This window comes from Cetorhinus maximus, chromosome 16 (assembly GCF_964194155.1).
Source record: "Cetorhinus maximus chromosome 16, sCetMax3.hap1.1, whole genome shotgun sequence".
Classification (NCBI taxonomy): Eukaryota; Metazoa; Chordata; class Chondrichthyes; order Lamniformes; family Cetorhinidae; genus Cetorhinus; species Cetorhinus maximus.
The window spans coordinates 61,105,052-61,121,095 of record NC_135894.1 but is presented as its reverse complement, the minus strand read 5'-3'; the positions used below and the strand labels follow the sequence as shown (position 1 = coordinate 61,121,095).

The 16,044-nt window shown below is 41.2% G+C and overlaps 1 protein-coding gene across 7 annotated transcripts in view; it reads right to left on the bottom strand.

Moving 5' to 3' along the window:
- LOC144691611 (rho guanine nucleotide exchange factor TIAM1-like) overlaps positions 1-16,044 on the bottom strand; it is a 312,961-nt gene that overhangs the window by 86,206 nt on the left and 210,711 nt on the right. For all 7 annotated transcript variants that reach the window (XM_078559872.1, XM_078559873.1, XM_078559871.1 and 4 more), the window contains one exon: positions 7,822-7,901. In XM_078559872.1, the coding sequence (XP_078415998.1) occupies positions 7,822-7,901 (80 nt within the window). The remainder of the gene's footprint in view (positions 1-7,821; positions 7,902-16,044) is intronic.

Genomic DNA, 16,044 nt, shown 5'->3' with positions numbered 1-16,044 from the left:
GAGGGAAGGTCATTGATGAAGCATCTGAAGATGGTTGAGCTGAGGACATGAGGCCGAGGGTGACCAAAGTGGGTTTTTGAGGAGGGCCTTAAAAGGAGAGAGAGGGATGTAGAACCAAGAGTTTAGGGAGAGAATTCCAGAATGTTGGGCCTAGGATACTGAAAGCATGGCCAGTATTGGGGAAAAGGGAGAGAGGATGCACAATAAGTCACAGTCAGAAGCATGGAGCTCAGAGGGCAGCATAATTGTTGTACCGCTGGATAGAGCTGTGGAGATTAGATGGGCAATGCTATGGGGAAGGGTGGGATCTAAGCTCAAGCATGAGAATTTTAAATTTGAGGAGCATAAGAAGTAGGAGGAGTAGATCATATGGCCTGTCGAGCCTGGTCTGCCATTCAAGACAATTATAGTTGATCTCCAGCTTCAACTCCACTTTCCCATTTGCTTCCCATATTCTTCGATTCCCTGAGAGTCTCATGTGTCGGTGCAGATTCGATGGGCCGAAGGGCCTCTTCTGCAAATCTGTTTATCTCAGCCTTAAACAAATTCAATGATGGAACATCCATAATCCTCTGGGGTAGAGAATTTCCAAAATTCACAATCCCTCAAGTGAAGAACTTTCTCCTCATCTCAGTCCGAAATGATTGTCCCCTTATCCTGAGATCGTGCCCCCATGTTCTAGATTCCTCAGCTAGGGGTAACAATCTCTCAGAATCAACTCTGTCAAGCCCCTTCAAAATCTTGTATGTTTCAATGGATCACCTCTCATTCTTCTAAACTACAGAAAATATAGACCTAATTTTTACTCAGCCTCTCATCATTGGACAACCCTCTTATCCCAGGGATCAATCTAGTGGGCCTTTGTTGTACCGCTTCCAATACAAGTAAATTCCTTAAATATGGGGGGGCCAAAACTGTACACCGTATTCCAGGTGTGATCTCCCCCAGGCCCTGCACAACTGTAGCAAGATTCTTTTATTCTTGTACTCCAATTTCCTCGCAACATGCCATTTGCCTTTCTAATTGCTTGTTGTACCTGCATGCACTTGTGTTCCTTGCATGAGTACACCCAAGACCCTTTGAGCATCAACATTTACAAGTTTCTCACCTTTTAAAAAATATTCTGCATTTCCATTCTTACAACAAATCTGAACAATCTCGCACTTCCCCACATTATACTCAATCTGCCACCATGTTGCCCTACAGTTGTACAGGGCCTGAGGGAGACATACAGTTTTAGGCCCCCATATTTAAGGAAGGACATTTTTGTATTGGAGGCGGTACAACGAAGGTCTACTAGATTGATCCCTGGGATTAGAGAGTTGTCCAATGCTTATATATCTTGATAAAAACAAAAAGCTAAAAGCTACTGCGGATGCTGGAAATCCAAAACAAAAACAGAATTACCTGGAAAAACTCAGCAGGTCTGGCAGCATCGGTGGAGAAGAAATCAGTTAACGTTTCGAGTCCTCACGACCCTTCGTCAGAACTGAGTATAGTTAGGAGAGAGGTGAAATATAAGCTGGTCTAAGGTGGGGGGGCGGGGGGAGAGAGAAGTTGAGGGTGGGGTGATTGTGGGGATAAGCAAGCAGTGATAGGAGCAGATAATCAAAAGATGTCACAGACAAAAGGATCAAGGAGGTGTTGAAGGTGGTGATATTATCTAAGAAAAGTGCTAATTAAGAATGGAAGGGAGGATACTCAAGGTACATCTCTTGATCTTTTCATTGAGAACTGTCGGCGTGACATTAGCCGTCTCAATTTCTCTGCTCCTCTCACCCATTCTAATCTGTCTCTCTCTGAACTTACTGCACTCCGTTCTCTCAGGTCCAACCCCAACATTGTCATCAAACCCGCTGACAAGGGTGGTACTGTTGTTGTCTGGCGCATTGACCTCTACCTCGCGGAGGCTGAGCGTCAACTCGCAGACACTTCCTCCTACCCCTCCCTGGACCATGACCCCACCACAGAACATCAAGCCATTGTTTCCAGGACTGTCACTGACCTCATCTCCTCTGGAGATCTTCCTTCCACAGCTTCCAACTTGATAGTGGCCCAACCTCGGACGGCCCGCTTCTACCTCCTACCCAAAATCCACAAACAGTACTGTCCTGGCAGACCGATCATGTCAGCCTGCTCCTGCCCCACGGAACTCATTTCTCGTTATCTTGACTCCCTTCTCTCTCCCCTTGTCCAGTCGCTTCCCACCTACATCCGTGATTCCTCTGACACCTTACGTCACATCAACAATTTCCAGTTCCCTGGCCCCAACCGCTTCCTCTTCACCATGGATGTCCAATCCCTCTACACCTCCATCCCCCACCAGGATGGTCTGAGGTGGAAAACCTCGGTTAAGGAAGAAGGAGGACATGTCAGAGGAGCTGTTTTTGAAGGTAGCGTCATCAGAACAGATGCAACGGAGGCGAAGGAACTGAGAGAATGGGATGGAGTCCTTACAGGAAGCAAGCTTCTTCCTTGAACAGAGGCCCGAACAATCCCCATCCACCACTACTCTCCTCCGTCTGGCTGAACTTGTTCTCACACTGAACAATTTCTCCTTTAACTCCTCTCACTTCCTCCAAATAAAAGGTGTGGCTATGGGTACCCGCATGGGCCCCAGCTATGCCTGTCTCTTTATGGGGTATGTGGAACATTCCTTGTTCCAGTCCTACTCTGGCCCCCTCCCACAACTCTTTCTCCAGTACATCGATGATTACTTCGGTGCTGCTTCATGCTCTCGTCGGGACCTGGAAAAATTTATTAATTTTGCTTCCAATCTCCACTCCTCCATCATTTTCACATGGTCCATCTCTGACACTTCTCTTCCCTTCCTTGACCTCTCTGTCTCAATTTCTGAATGATAGACTGTCCACCAATATCCATTACAAGCCTACCGACTCCCACAGCTACCTCGACTACAGCTCCTCACACCCCGCTTCCTGTAAGGACTCCATCCCATTCTCTCAGTTCCTTCGCCTCCGTCGCATCTGTTCTGATGACGCTACCTTCAAAAACAGCTCCTCTGACATGTCCTCCTTCTTCCTTAACCGAGGTTTTCCACCCACGGTGGTTGACAGGGCCCTCAACCGTGTCCGGCCCATATCCCACGCATCCGCCCTCACGCCTTCTCCTCCCTCCCAGAAACATGATAGGGTCCCCCTTGTCCTCACTTATCACCCCACCAGCCTCCGCATTCAAAGGATCATCCTCCGCCATTTCTGCCAACTCCAGCATGATGCCACCACCAAACACATCTTCCCTTCACCCCCCCTGACGGCATTCCGTAGGGATCGTTCCCTCCGGGACACCCTGGTCCACTCCTCCATCACCCCCTACTCCTCAACCCCCACTTATGGCACCTCCCCATGCCCACGCAGAAGATGCAACACCTGCCCCTTCACTTCCTCTCTCCTCACCGTCCAAGGGCCCAAACACTCCTTTCAAGTGAAGCAGCATTTCACTTGCATTTCCCCTAAGTCTACTGCATTCGTTGCTCCCAATGCGGTCTCCTCTACATTGGAGAGACCAAACGCAAACTGGGCGACCGCTTTGCAGAACACCTGCAGTCTGTCCGCAAGAAAGACCCAAACCTCCCTGTCGCTTGCCATTTTAACACTCCACCCTGTTCTCTTGCCCACACGTCTGTCCTTGGCTTGCTGCATTGTTCCAGTGAAGCCCAACGCAAACTGGAGGAACAGCACCTCATCTTCCGACTAGGCACTTTACAGCCTTCCGGGTTGAATATTGAATTCAACAACTTTAGATCTTAAATTCCCCCTCCCCCCATCCCCACCCCGTTTCTCCCCCTCCCCCTTTTTTTTTTCAATAATTTATATAGATTCTTCTTTTCCCACCTATTTCCATTATTTTTAAATCTAAAACTAAAACTTTGTTAGTCTTTCCACCCCACCCCCACTAGAGCTGTACCTTGAGTATCCTGCCTTCCATTCTTAATTAGCACTTTTCTTAGATAATATCACCACCTTCAACACCCCTTTGATCCTTTTGTCTGTGACATCTTTTGATTATCTGCTCCTATCACTGCTTGCTTATCCCCACAATCACCCCACCCTCAACTTCTCTCTCCCCCCGCCCCCCCACCTTAGACCAGCTTATATTTCACCTCTCTCCTAACTATACTCAGTTCTGACGAAGGGTCGTGAGGACTCGAAACGTTAACTGATTTCTTCTCCACCGATGCTGCCAGACCTGCTGAGTTTTTCCAGGTAATTCTGTTTTTGTTTTGGCTTATATATCTTGGTTGTCTCTTTTGTCCTCCTCACAGCTTGCATTCTCACCTAGCTTTGTATCATCAGCTAACTTAGAAACATTACTCTCTATCTTTTCATCTCAGTCATTAATATAGATTGTAAATAGCTGAGGCTCCAGCACAGATTCTTGCAGCACTCCAGCAGTTACAATTTGCCAACTTGAAAATGCCCCGTTTATCCCTATTCTTTGTTTTCTGTCTGTTAACTTTCCTCCATCCATGTGAATATATTGCCTCCAGCTCCATAAGCCCTTGAGTTAACTTTTTGTGGGACCTTATCAAATGTCTTTTGGGAATCCATGTGGATTACATGTATTAGTTTCTCAAAAACACTAATCAATTTGTCAAACTCGATTTCCCTTTTATAAAACCAGGTTGATTTTGCCTAATCATGTTATGACCTTCCAAATGGATTATTAAAAGTTCTTTAATAATAAATTCCAGCACTTTCCTGAAGACTGACGTCAGGCTAACTGGCCTGTAGTTCAGTTTTCTCTCTCCCTCCTTTCTTGAATAGCGGCGTTACGTTTGCTAACTTCAAATCCGCTTGGACTATTCTAGAATCTAAGGAACTGGGGACCAGGAGCCAAAGAAAATCAGCAAGGACAGGGGTAATGAGACAACAGGGCTTGGCGCAGAATAGGATATGGGAAGTAGAGGTTTTTTTTAAAATGAGTTTAAGTCTGTAGAGGGTGAAGAATGAGATAGGAGAACATTGGAACAATCGAGTCTCAGAGTGACAAAGGCATGAATAAGGGTTTCAATGACAAAAGGACTGAGGTAGAGGACAAGGCAAGTGATGATACAGGGGTGGATGTAAGTGGCCTTTCTGATGGGATAGCATAGGGTTGGGAGCCACATGGGGTCAAATGCAATATCAAGATCTAGAACAGCCTAGTTTAGGCTGAGACAATGGATGGGAAGGGGAATGTAATCTGTCGCAATGGTATAGATTTGTGTTGGGAGAAGCGTCCAAGACTGGATATCGGATAGCCAATCTGACAACATAAGAAGCAGCTGTGGGGTCAAGAGAGGTTGTGGTGAATTAGATTTGGGTATTATCAGGGATAGGTAGAAACTAAACAGTGTCTGTGGCTGATGGTAGCTAAGGGCAGCATGCAGATGAGGAAAAAAAGGAGAACAAGGATAGGTTCTTGGCGGCTCCAGAGGTCAAGTCTGGGTGCAGAAAGAGAAGCCATTGCTGGAGATACTCCAGCAACAATTGGATAGCTAAGAATGGAACCAATTGATCCACTCCCATGCCACAACAACCCCAAATTTTCTGTTCCTCTATCCTTAGGCTTTTTGTAGTACATATTTCTAAATTATTAATTCTAAAATTAATCATGGCTTCTGCTTAGTCCTCTTCCTTGTCCAATATCTTTTGCACCCTCCTATTCCTGGCAGCTGGGACACAATGACTCCTGCAGCTGCAATGACAAAAACACTTGTCTACTCTCCTGAGTATGGAATCCTCTATTTTTGCCATGTTCCTGCACTTGGCCATGCCTTCACTTTCTTTGATTACCACAAATTCACCAGTACCACAACATTACTTGTGATTATCCTCCTCCGAGATCCTGCTGCAAATGTCACAGATACTCAGTACCTGTTTGTCAATTCAACAGACTCAGGGATTATTGCACTACTTCTCTTCCTGCTGCTCTTCCTTCTCCCAATGGATAGTTGCCCACTTCCTTTCCTCACTAAGTGCTCTATCTGTGAGATGACCATTTACTGGGTTGCACATTCTAGGAACTCTTCAACCCTTCATTTGTGATGGAGTGTTCCCAGCTGCTGCTCAAGCTCAAGAAGAGTCCAAGGACTATCAGGGACAAGTAGCCATCTGAAATCACAAAGGATCGAGGACCTCCCATATCACACAGATACCGTATCACAGGTTTCAGTTGTCCCTGATATTAAGCTAAACTAATTCCTGCTAAAAGTTTAATACAAATGTTAACAACTTAGCCCCTTTAAATTTAATTTTAAACCAAATGCACCTAAAGGCTAAACAGCTCAGGTTAAACTCCACACTCTGTTGGCTCTTTTCACTCCACTCATGTTTTATTTCTCAAAATTAAATTGGGCATTATCAGGAATGAGCTTTAACAAAAAATACTTGCATTATAGCACCTTTCACACTCACAGGGCACCCCAGGGTGCTTTACAGCCAATGAAGTATTTTTGAAGTGTAGTGTGATGACCCATCTGCTGAGAAAAGCTTGTATTTTCTTTTGTGCAATGTCCCTTGAAGATCGAAGTGGGCTGGGGAGTATTCCGAAAGAGGGTTAATTAGTTTCCTAATTATGTTATTGTTATGATCCTAGACCATGCCCTCAAGCTTTTGGTAAGTTCTGGTTAGGGACCAATAATGTTTTGTTTAAAGTAGACAAAGTTTGAGAGTCAAGACATTGGCTAAGAGAATAAAGCCACAAGATTCCACAGGTTTTGAAGAAACAAAAATAAACTTTACTATATAAGGTCAAAAAGAAAAACAATTTACAAAATCTATCTTATACTCTAACATTCGAGGTTAATATAACATACATGGGAATCAACAGCCAAACTGTGGTTGAACACCACACTGCACAATAAATAGCAAATGCAACCAAGACAGAAAAAGATGGACTTAAGCACAGGTTTTTCAAACCAAATGCAAACTGCAGCACTATAGAGTAATTAATAATTGCATCAATAAGCACAGGAACAGACAGTATCATTTTGGGATTTTTCCTCAAAGCAATATGTGTAAGTTAATTAAGTTAGTCAACTATTTAACATGTATTTTCTTACCAGTTAAAAACTATAATTGTCACCAATGTGACAATAGCTGCTTTTGAATTTTGTTTCTATGGTTATCTACATGGTGAAAAGTAAGACAAGTTAACCACCCAAGTAACTAATCTGAAAACATTTGATTTAATGCTTAAACATAAATATTAACACAACACAAAAGACTGAATATATACTAAAATGAAAATGCATTTACAATATGCAATCATGCAGCTTATGATGTTTTTAGCCCATTGCAATAGAAAAAAAAGTTCATCTCCAAAAGTATTTTTTGCATTTAAAAATACATCATAAGCTATATATTCAATGAATACATTTGAAAGATCTGTAAATGAATAGTAAAGAAATTTATAGCAGTAAACTTCACTTAAAATACATAATTCTGCTTAAAGTATTCAGAACAATTCTAGTACTGCTTAACCGAGATAGCACATAGGTAGTTCTGCTTTGTTTATACTGCTGAAACACGGAGTCAGAAAAATTAGTTTCCACGAAAACACATCTTTCCACCTCTCACAATACTGTATTTCCAGGACTACAGTTAATGAACAGAAAATTTAGCTACAGCTACTGAATATGCGAGTGAAAATTTACCTTAGAAGCTGTGCCAATGCTAATAAGATCATACAGATTAAAATCAAATAGAGCTATGGCTCTTAACTTAAAATCCTCAAATTTTATTGAATGGGTTGAAGGAAGGTCAGGTGTGTGCACATTCACAACTGTGATAATACAACAGTATGCAACAGACTTACCTTACATGTTTCACCAGTCTCAAGTGATATAGAGGGTCTCTCATTATCACGGATAGGCTCAGTATGGCAGTTTAACATTTCTGTCCAGAAGTAAAAAAGTAATTATATAATGAAAGCAACAAATCACAGAAACTTATTAATGATTAAAGTTGCACAAAGTAAATAAAGGCTTGCATCATTTTAAAATTGCATGGATTTTTTGTTAATCTTTGGATATCAAAGAAAGCTTCAGCAGTCTTGAATGGACAGAAAACACTTTCAGATAATAATGAATACTGCATGTTGTAATTATTCTAGTGCTACCAATACATTGTGCTGTGTTCACAGATCAGCTCAAAGCATAGACTTAATGCTTTTGTCAACTAATAATAGAACAGGTTTCGAGTAACAGGATTACTGCTACAGAATCCATTAAAGCTGTAAACTTTATATCTGCTATTTTGTTCACTTTTAACAATTGTGGGAGTATAAAAGGACATCAACAACAGCTGGTAGAGATCACTTTTTCAAGCTCCCTGTAATTATTTAAAGAGATTGATAACAGCTGGTAGAGATCACAGCATTCAGTTCCCTTTAATTATTTTTTTAAAAGTGATAACTATTACAGTCCCCACAAGAAACACAGGGTGGATTGCAGGTTATATTAGAAGTGCTATTTGTAAGTACTGATTCACTGACAATATTTTCCATTTGTTTTGCTTTCCAGTAAGTCTATTTTTCTGCAGTGCACTTCCTCGCTAACAGCTTCATATGTTTTGCACCAGCGTAAAACTAGCTTCCAATTGGTACTGAAATGTGAAGAGAAGACAAATGACAATTCAACAGTGTAGCCACTGCAGCAGTTAAGGATGGCTTTGGGAAATATAGGGTAGATTTTCTTCTCCAGGCACTGCAAGAATGCTATATCCAAGAAGACACAGCTGCATACATTTTTGGCATGGGAGGTCTCCCTGGTCTGCTCCCTTGCGGAGCTTTACACCTAAAAGTGGGCAGTAAATTTAACTGCATCTGCAACTGTGCTTCAAGCCTCTGAGATTGGAACCTTCTGGTCGCTGATGGAGATCAGTAACTAGAAAGCCCCCAACTGCCTTGAATCTTTAGAGTGGGTGCTCCAAATTAAATTTCCAATGTTTCTTTATGATCTTTGGTCTGTCCTCAGGATCCTGCAGAGCCTTGGGTAAGTGTGGTTTCAAGGTTAAACCAAAGTGGGCCCCAAACAAGAAGAGGAGGCGGGAGCGTGGGAACAACCCCTTCATCTCATTCATATAATCCACGCCCCGCATCTATTGAAGACATAGGTCCAGTTGTGTCCTGCGGAAGTCCCAGCGAATGCTGTGGGACACAGCTGGGAATATTGTGGGTCTTTTCCATCTTTCCTCTGGCCCTCATTCAGGGATTCCCAAGTGCACTCTTATTAGTCTGCAGCTAGGAACATTTATGTTTATTTTGGGTGCCACCACCAACCCAAACTCTCAGAACAATGTCTAATTCATCATTCTTGAACTTAAAAGAGTCAAGAATCATTTCAAAACTAAGTTTAATATTTTTTTCTTTATTCATACATGGGATGTGGGCATCATTGGTAAGGCCAGCATTTGCTGCCTAACCCTAATTGCCCTCGAACAAGGTGACTTGCTCAGATATTTCAGAGGACAGTTCAGAGTCAACAACATTGCTGTGGGTCTGGAGACACATGTAGGCCAGGTAAGGATGACAGATTTCCTTCCTTAAAGGGCATCAGTGGGCCAGATGGGTTTTTACAACAATTGCTGATAATTGTTGTGGTCACCATGACTAAGACTAGCTGTATATTCCAGATTTATTAATTGAATTGCCTTGGTAGGAGTTGAACCCATGTCCCCAGACAGAGCTTTAGCCTGGACCTCTGAATTACTAGTCCAGTGACATTATTATTACGCCACCATCTCCCTGGCAATATAGTGAGGTTAAAAGGAAAATTGCTCAGATGAAACGGAAGAAAAATTAGTCAATAGAACTATAGATAATGTTGTAAAGGAAGCAAAGAAATAAATACTGAAGGCTCCGACTATAATTTTCTAAAACTCAGTGGAAAAGTAAGTAGTGCTAAATAGTACATAGACAGTCTTAAGTCCTTTAGGATAAGGGACACACTCTTTCTACTCTACCGGTCAATGTTTTTTACACAGATTACATACTGTAAAATTCCATATATCGGACATGCTCAGAATCTATACAGTTGAAGCCTGCCTCTGATTATCATGAGGTAAAAAAAATGGTCAAATAAAGATTATTTAATTTATATGGCAACATCTTGTATGAATTAAACACATTTACAACAACAATTTATAATTATATAGTGCTTATAATGTAATAACACATCGCAATGCACTTCACAGGAGCTTAATAAAACAAAATTAGACACCAAACTACATAAGACGATATTAGGGCAGATGGCCAAAAATTTGGTCAGAGGTAGATGAGGCAGAGAGGTTTAGGGAGGGAATTCCAGAGTTTAGGGCCGAGGTAGATAAAGGCATGGCCACCAATGGTGGAGCAATTAAAATCAGAGATCTTCAATAGACCAGAATAAAATGAACAGATATTTTGGAGGGTTGTGGGATTGGAGAAGATTACAGAGTTAGGGAGGGGCAAGGCCATGGAGGGATTTAAAAACAAGGATGAGAATTTTTTAAATCAAGACATTGATTGACCAGGGCCTAATGGAGGTCAGCGAGCACAGGGGTGATAGATGAACATAGTTTGGTGCAGAGTTTTGGATAATCTTAAATTGACAAGGAATAGAATGTGGGAGACCAGCCAGGAGTGTGTTGGAATAGTCAAGTTTTGAGATAACAAAGGCACAAATGAGGTTTCAACAACAGATGAGCTGAGGCTCCAGTCGGGTGATATTACAGAGGTGGAACTAGGCAGCCTCAGTGATGGCATGGATGTGTGGTCAGAAACTCATCTAGGGATCAAATATGACCCCAAGACTGTAAACTGTCTGGTTTATTTTCAGACTGTTGCCAGGAAGAGGGAAGGAGTCTGTGGTTAGGGAATGGAGTTTGGGGCAGGGGTTGACGTCACTCGCTTCAGTCTTCCCATTATTTAGTTGGATGAAATTCCCACTCATTCAGAACTAGATTGTGATTCACAGCCTTCAACTGTACCTTTTGTTAAATAAAATGAATTAACAATTCAAGAAATTTCAAATGATAGCCCTTTAGAAAGTGAGGACAAAGTCTACTATTGTCCCAAGTTCTTATTATCCAAAAGTTCCATGTTACTGAAATGTTAGCATTACTTAGTATTATCTTAATTCAATTTCATAAACCTTTCATCCTTAAGGAAATGTCAAGCTTGGTAAAAAGCTGTGATATAGGTTTCATTATTCCACTTCAAGCAAACTAAGTACTATTACTTTTTTTTTTGCAAGTGATAAGAAACAAAACTGTAAGTAAAATTTTCTAACAGTGAAACTTCATTAACCAAAACAAATGAGAAACTAATTTTCCTCCGTGCTTCCTTTCTCAAACGTGTTTGTTTGTCCCTCCCTTTATTCCCTTTCCATTTTAAATATAATGCATTCATAATTTTTGCCAGTTCTGAAGGGTTGTAAGTGAAGCATTGACCAATCTATTCTGTGCAAAAGTTGTTAATTGGCCTGCTGTTTTCTGTATTTTTTTGTTTTTGTTTCAGATTTACAGCTTTTGTTTTCTTATTTTATATTGCTACTCAGTAATTTCTCCAACACTGTTGCATACATGATCAGGTTTAAATAAATTCAATCAATAAATATCCTAGCAGATGATGGCTCGGATTTTGCAGTCATGACAATGGAATTGTTGGCTTTCACAGTCATCACTCTTCTGAAACTGACAGAAACTTCTGGAGTTTGCACAAGTGCAGTTAAACATGGAATCAAGAAGTTGCTGTCAGTGATCCTACACTTCTTCAGGGGAAGTGCTGCAGAGAACTCCCAGAATACAGTCAATAAGAAATATGAACTGACAAGAATTTCCACTGTTACACACTTAGTCTCATCATAAAAAAAGCTGAAAAAGATACACCTAATGAGGTGTAACTGAGTTTTTAAACATTTCACTAAGTTTATAATTATTGCAAAAAACCTCACTGGCCCGAAAGAATAATCAAATATTTAGTGACTGACAAGTTTCTCCATTTTATAATAAATTTCACATATTTACAAAGCATTTTTTAAAAAGGCTATGATATTTTATTTCTAATTTAATCCGATCTGTATGTCCCATGATATATTTCACTATCTGTAAAATTCAAAGTTTAAAAGTAAAGGGATTTAGTGGTGTTTACTTCCTCATTTACTTTATATGAGAATACTTTAAATGTAATTAGATGTTTACTTTGCTCAATGTTGCTGGATGCCTGCAAGTACCCTTGACTTGCCAACAGATTCAAAAAGATATCAGAAAAGGGAAAAATCCATGTCACAGGGTCTGCTAGATTCTTTGAGGTCAGCAGCATGCACCATTACATTGCTGGTGGCCACAAGATCTAGTCCATTAAGTGATCCTTCAATATCACAGTTCATTTAATATTAGAAGCATGGTATAGTAGTGTAAATTGTTTTCAGCATAAAATGATGACTGCTATATACATCCTTGTAGCAACGTAATTGATTATCATAGAGATAAAAGCAAAAAACTGCGGATGCTGGAAATCCAAAACAAAAACAAAAATACCTGGAAAAACTCAGCAAGTCTGGCAGCATCGGTGGAGAGGAGCACAGTTGACGTTTCAAGTCCTCATGACCCTTCAACAGAGCTAAGTAAAAATAGAAAAGGGGTGAAATATAAGCTGGTTTAAGGGGGGGGACATTGGGACAAGAAGAGCTAGGTAGAGGGCCAGTGATAGGTGGAGATAACTAAAAGATGTCACAGACAAAAGGACAAAGAGGTGTTGAAGGTGGTGATATTATCTGAGGAATGTGCTAATTAAGGGTAGAAAGCAGGACAAGCAAGGTACAGATAGCCCTAGTGGGGGTGGGGTGGGGTGAAGGAATCAAAAAAGGCTAAAAGGTAGAGATAAAACAATGGATGGGAATACATTTAAAAATAATGGAAGTAGGTGGGAAAAGAAAAATCTATATAAATTATTGGAAAAAACAAAAAGGAGGGGGAAAAAACGGAAAGGGGGTGGGGACGGAGGAGAGAGTTCATGATCTAAAATTGTTGAACTCAATATTCAGTCCGGAAGGCTGTAAAGTGCCTAGTTGGAAGATGAGGTGCTGTTCCTCCAGTTTGCGTTGAATTTTTGTTTTTTCCAATAATTTATATAGATTTTTCTTTTCCCACCTATTTCCATTATTTTTAAATGTATTTCCATCTATTGTTTTATCTCTACCTTTTAGCCTTTTTTGATTCCTTCACCCCACCCCACCCCCACTAGGGCTATCTGTACCTTGCTTGTCCTGCTTTCTACCCTTAATTAGCACATTCCTTCAGATAATATCACCACCTTCAACACCTCTTTGTCCTTTTGTCTGTGACATCTTTTGGTTATCTCCACCTATCACTGGCCCTCTACCTAGCTCTTCTTGTCCCAACCCCCCGCCCTTAAACCAGCTTATATTTCACCCCTTTTCTATTTTTACTTAGTTCTGTTGAAGGGTCATGAGGACTCAAGACGTCAACTGTGCTCCTCTCCACCGATGCTGCCAGACCTGCTGAGTTTTGTTTTTGTAATTGATTATCATCCTCTCCCATACCAAACTGATAAGCAATCAAAGGAAAGCCAAATTCAGCTCACCTACGCTTGATGAGGTAAGATTGTAAGTGTATTGTATTCCCATGTCATGTATATTGTGCGAAATTTCAAGGAACTTCATGCTGGTATGAAATTGATTCTAATGTCACACTGGTTAATAGTGTGAATTATTGGACTAAACATGGATAGGTAAAAACTGCATCTTGGACTTTATACAGTCTTCACATCAGTAGCCGCTTAAGTGCAAAATGGTGCTATTATCCATATACTAGCTATTCAATTACATCCCTTATGACACAGATCCCGGCTATAATAGATTTTTTTCTTTCCTGTTTCTTGATTATCACTCATTCAAGTCAGAATTTTACTCGGGGCTACAGTTTAAACAAAGCAAAATCTCCTCTTAAGAAGCAAGCATCCTTGATGAAGAAAGCAATTTCAGCACCAGGAAGTAGCATAAACGAAATGCAGTTAACTTAAACACCACTAATCCTTGCTTTGTGTTTAAGACTAAAAATTATTTTCTAGCCATTTCTGCAGTTAGAATGCATAGCTTGCTGTATTATCTGAAAATAGCACAGCTATACATCTCACCACAAAATATCTCTGTAGAGTAATACCTCAAGGATCAGTGAGAACTTCTTTGAGAATAGCAGCAAAAGTCAAGCTGCTAGCATTTGTTTTCTTCACTCACTTCCAGCTACAAAATCAGATTGTGCTGGCATAGCTCATCTATCAGTTGATTTTCGTCACTCAAAGCTTCCCCCATACACCTAATCCCACCAGATCCAAAATAATCAGCTAAACGCACTGTTCACTGATAACCACTGATCCCCAGCTACAGAGCTGAGCACTAAAAGGAGCATGCATTCACCTCCAGCGATCCCATCAGCAGCCCCTGCAACGCTGATCAGATCAGAGCTGCTAACTTTCAAATCAATACATGTCCATCTATTAGTAAATAGTGTGCTTACTGCACATCTGTAGCTGGAGCTGAGTGAGGAAGGACTGTGTTTGGTTGTTGCCAATGTGGCGCTGGTTCTCTTGGGATTGTGAAAGATCCTACAGCTGGATTTGTGACCTGATACATGAGGAAGTTATGATCACGCAGATCATCTGTTCTACTGCTATCTTATACTGCCAGTAGGAACAAAGCAACAAAAGGAATGGTGCTGGAAATGGTCAAGATGGATGAGCACAGCAGCGCATTGAAAAGTCAATTGTAATATCAGCACTGTAACCCTTACACTTATTTATCTGCCAACTTGCATTACCCACCAGAGGTTCCCCTCTATAGAATTTTTCTTTATAATTCTTTGGGATGAATGGGTCTTTTTCTGAGTGGCAAGCTGTAACTAGTGGGGTGCCACAGGGTTCGGTCTTTGGGCCCCAACTATTTACCATCTATATTAATGACTTGAATTCAGGGGTAGAAGGTACTATAGCTAAGTTTGCAGATGACACCAAAATAGGTGGGAAAGTAAGTTGCAAGGAAGAAATAAGAAATTTACAAATGGATATGGACAGGTTAGGTGAATGGGCCAAAATTTGGCAGATGGAGTTTAACGTGGATAAGTGTGAGGTTATCCATTTTGGTTGGAAGAATAAAAAGGTGACTTATTATTTAAATGGAAAGAAACTTCAGAGCGCTTCAGTGCAGAGGGATCTGGGTGTCCTCTTGCATGAATCGCTGAAAGCTAATATGCAGGTACAGCAGGTAATAAGGAAGGCAAATGGAATTTTGGCATTTATTGCTGAAGGAATAGAGTATAAAAATAGGGAAGTGTTGTTGCAACTGTACAAGGCATTGATGAGACCGCACCTGGAGTACTGTGCACAGTTTTGGTCCCCTTACTTGAGGAAGGATGTAGTTGCACTGGAGGCAGTTCAGAGGAGGTTCACTAGATTGATTCCAGAAATGCGGGGCTTGTCTTATGAGGAGGGATTGAGCAGTTTAGGCCTATACTCGCTAGAGTTTAGGAGGATGAGAGGAGATCTAATCGAGGTATATAAGATGCTAAAGGGGATAGACAAAGTAGACGTGGAGCGGATGTTTCCCCTTCTGGGGCATTCTAGAATGAGAGGCCATAGTTTTAGGCTAAGGGATGGTAGACTTAAATCAGAGATGAAGAGGAATTACTTTTCTCAAAGGGTCGTGAATCTGTGGAATTCACTACCTGAGTGCAGTGGATGCCGGGACGCTGAATAAATTTAAGGAGGAGATAGACAGATTTTTAATTAGTAATGGGTTGAAAGGTTATGGGGAGAGGGCGGGAAATTGGAGTTGAGGCCGAAATGAGATCAGCCATGATCGTAATGAATGGCAGGGCAGGCTCGAGGGGCTGAATTGCCTACTCCTGCTCCTAGTTCTTATGTTCTTATGCGGATATCACCAGCATTTATTGTCCATCCTTAGTGCCATCGAAGTATTAGTGGTAGATCATCTTTTAGAACTGCTTCAGCCCATGTTGTGAAGATGCTCCTTACTGTTTGACC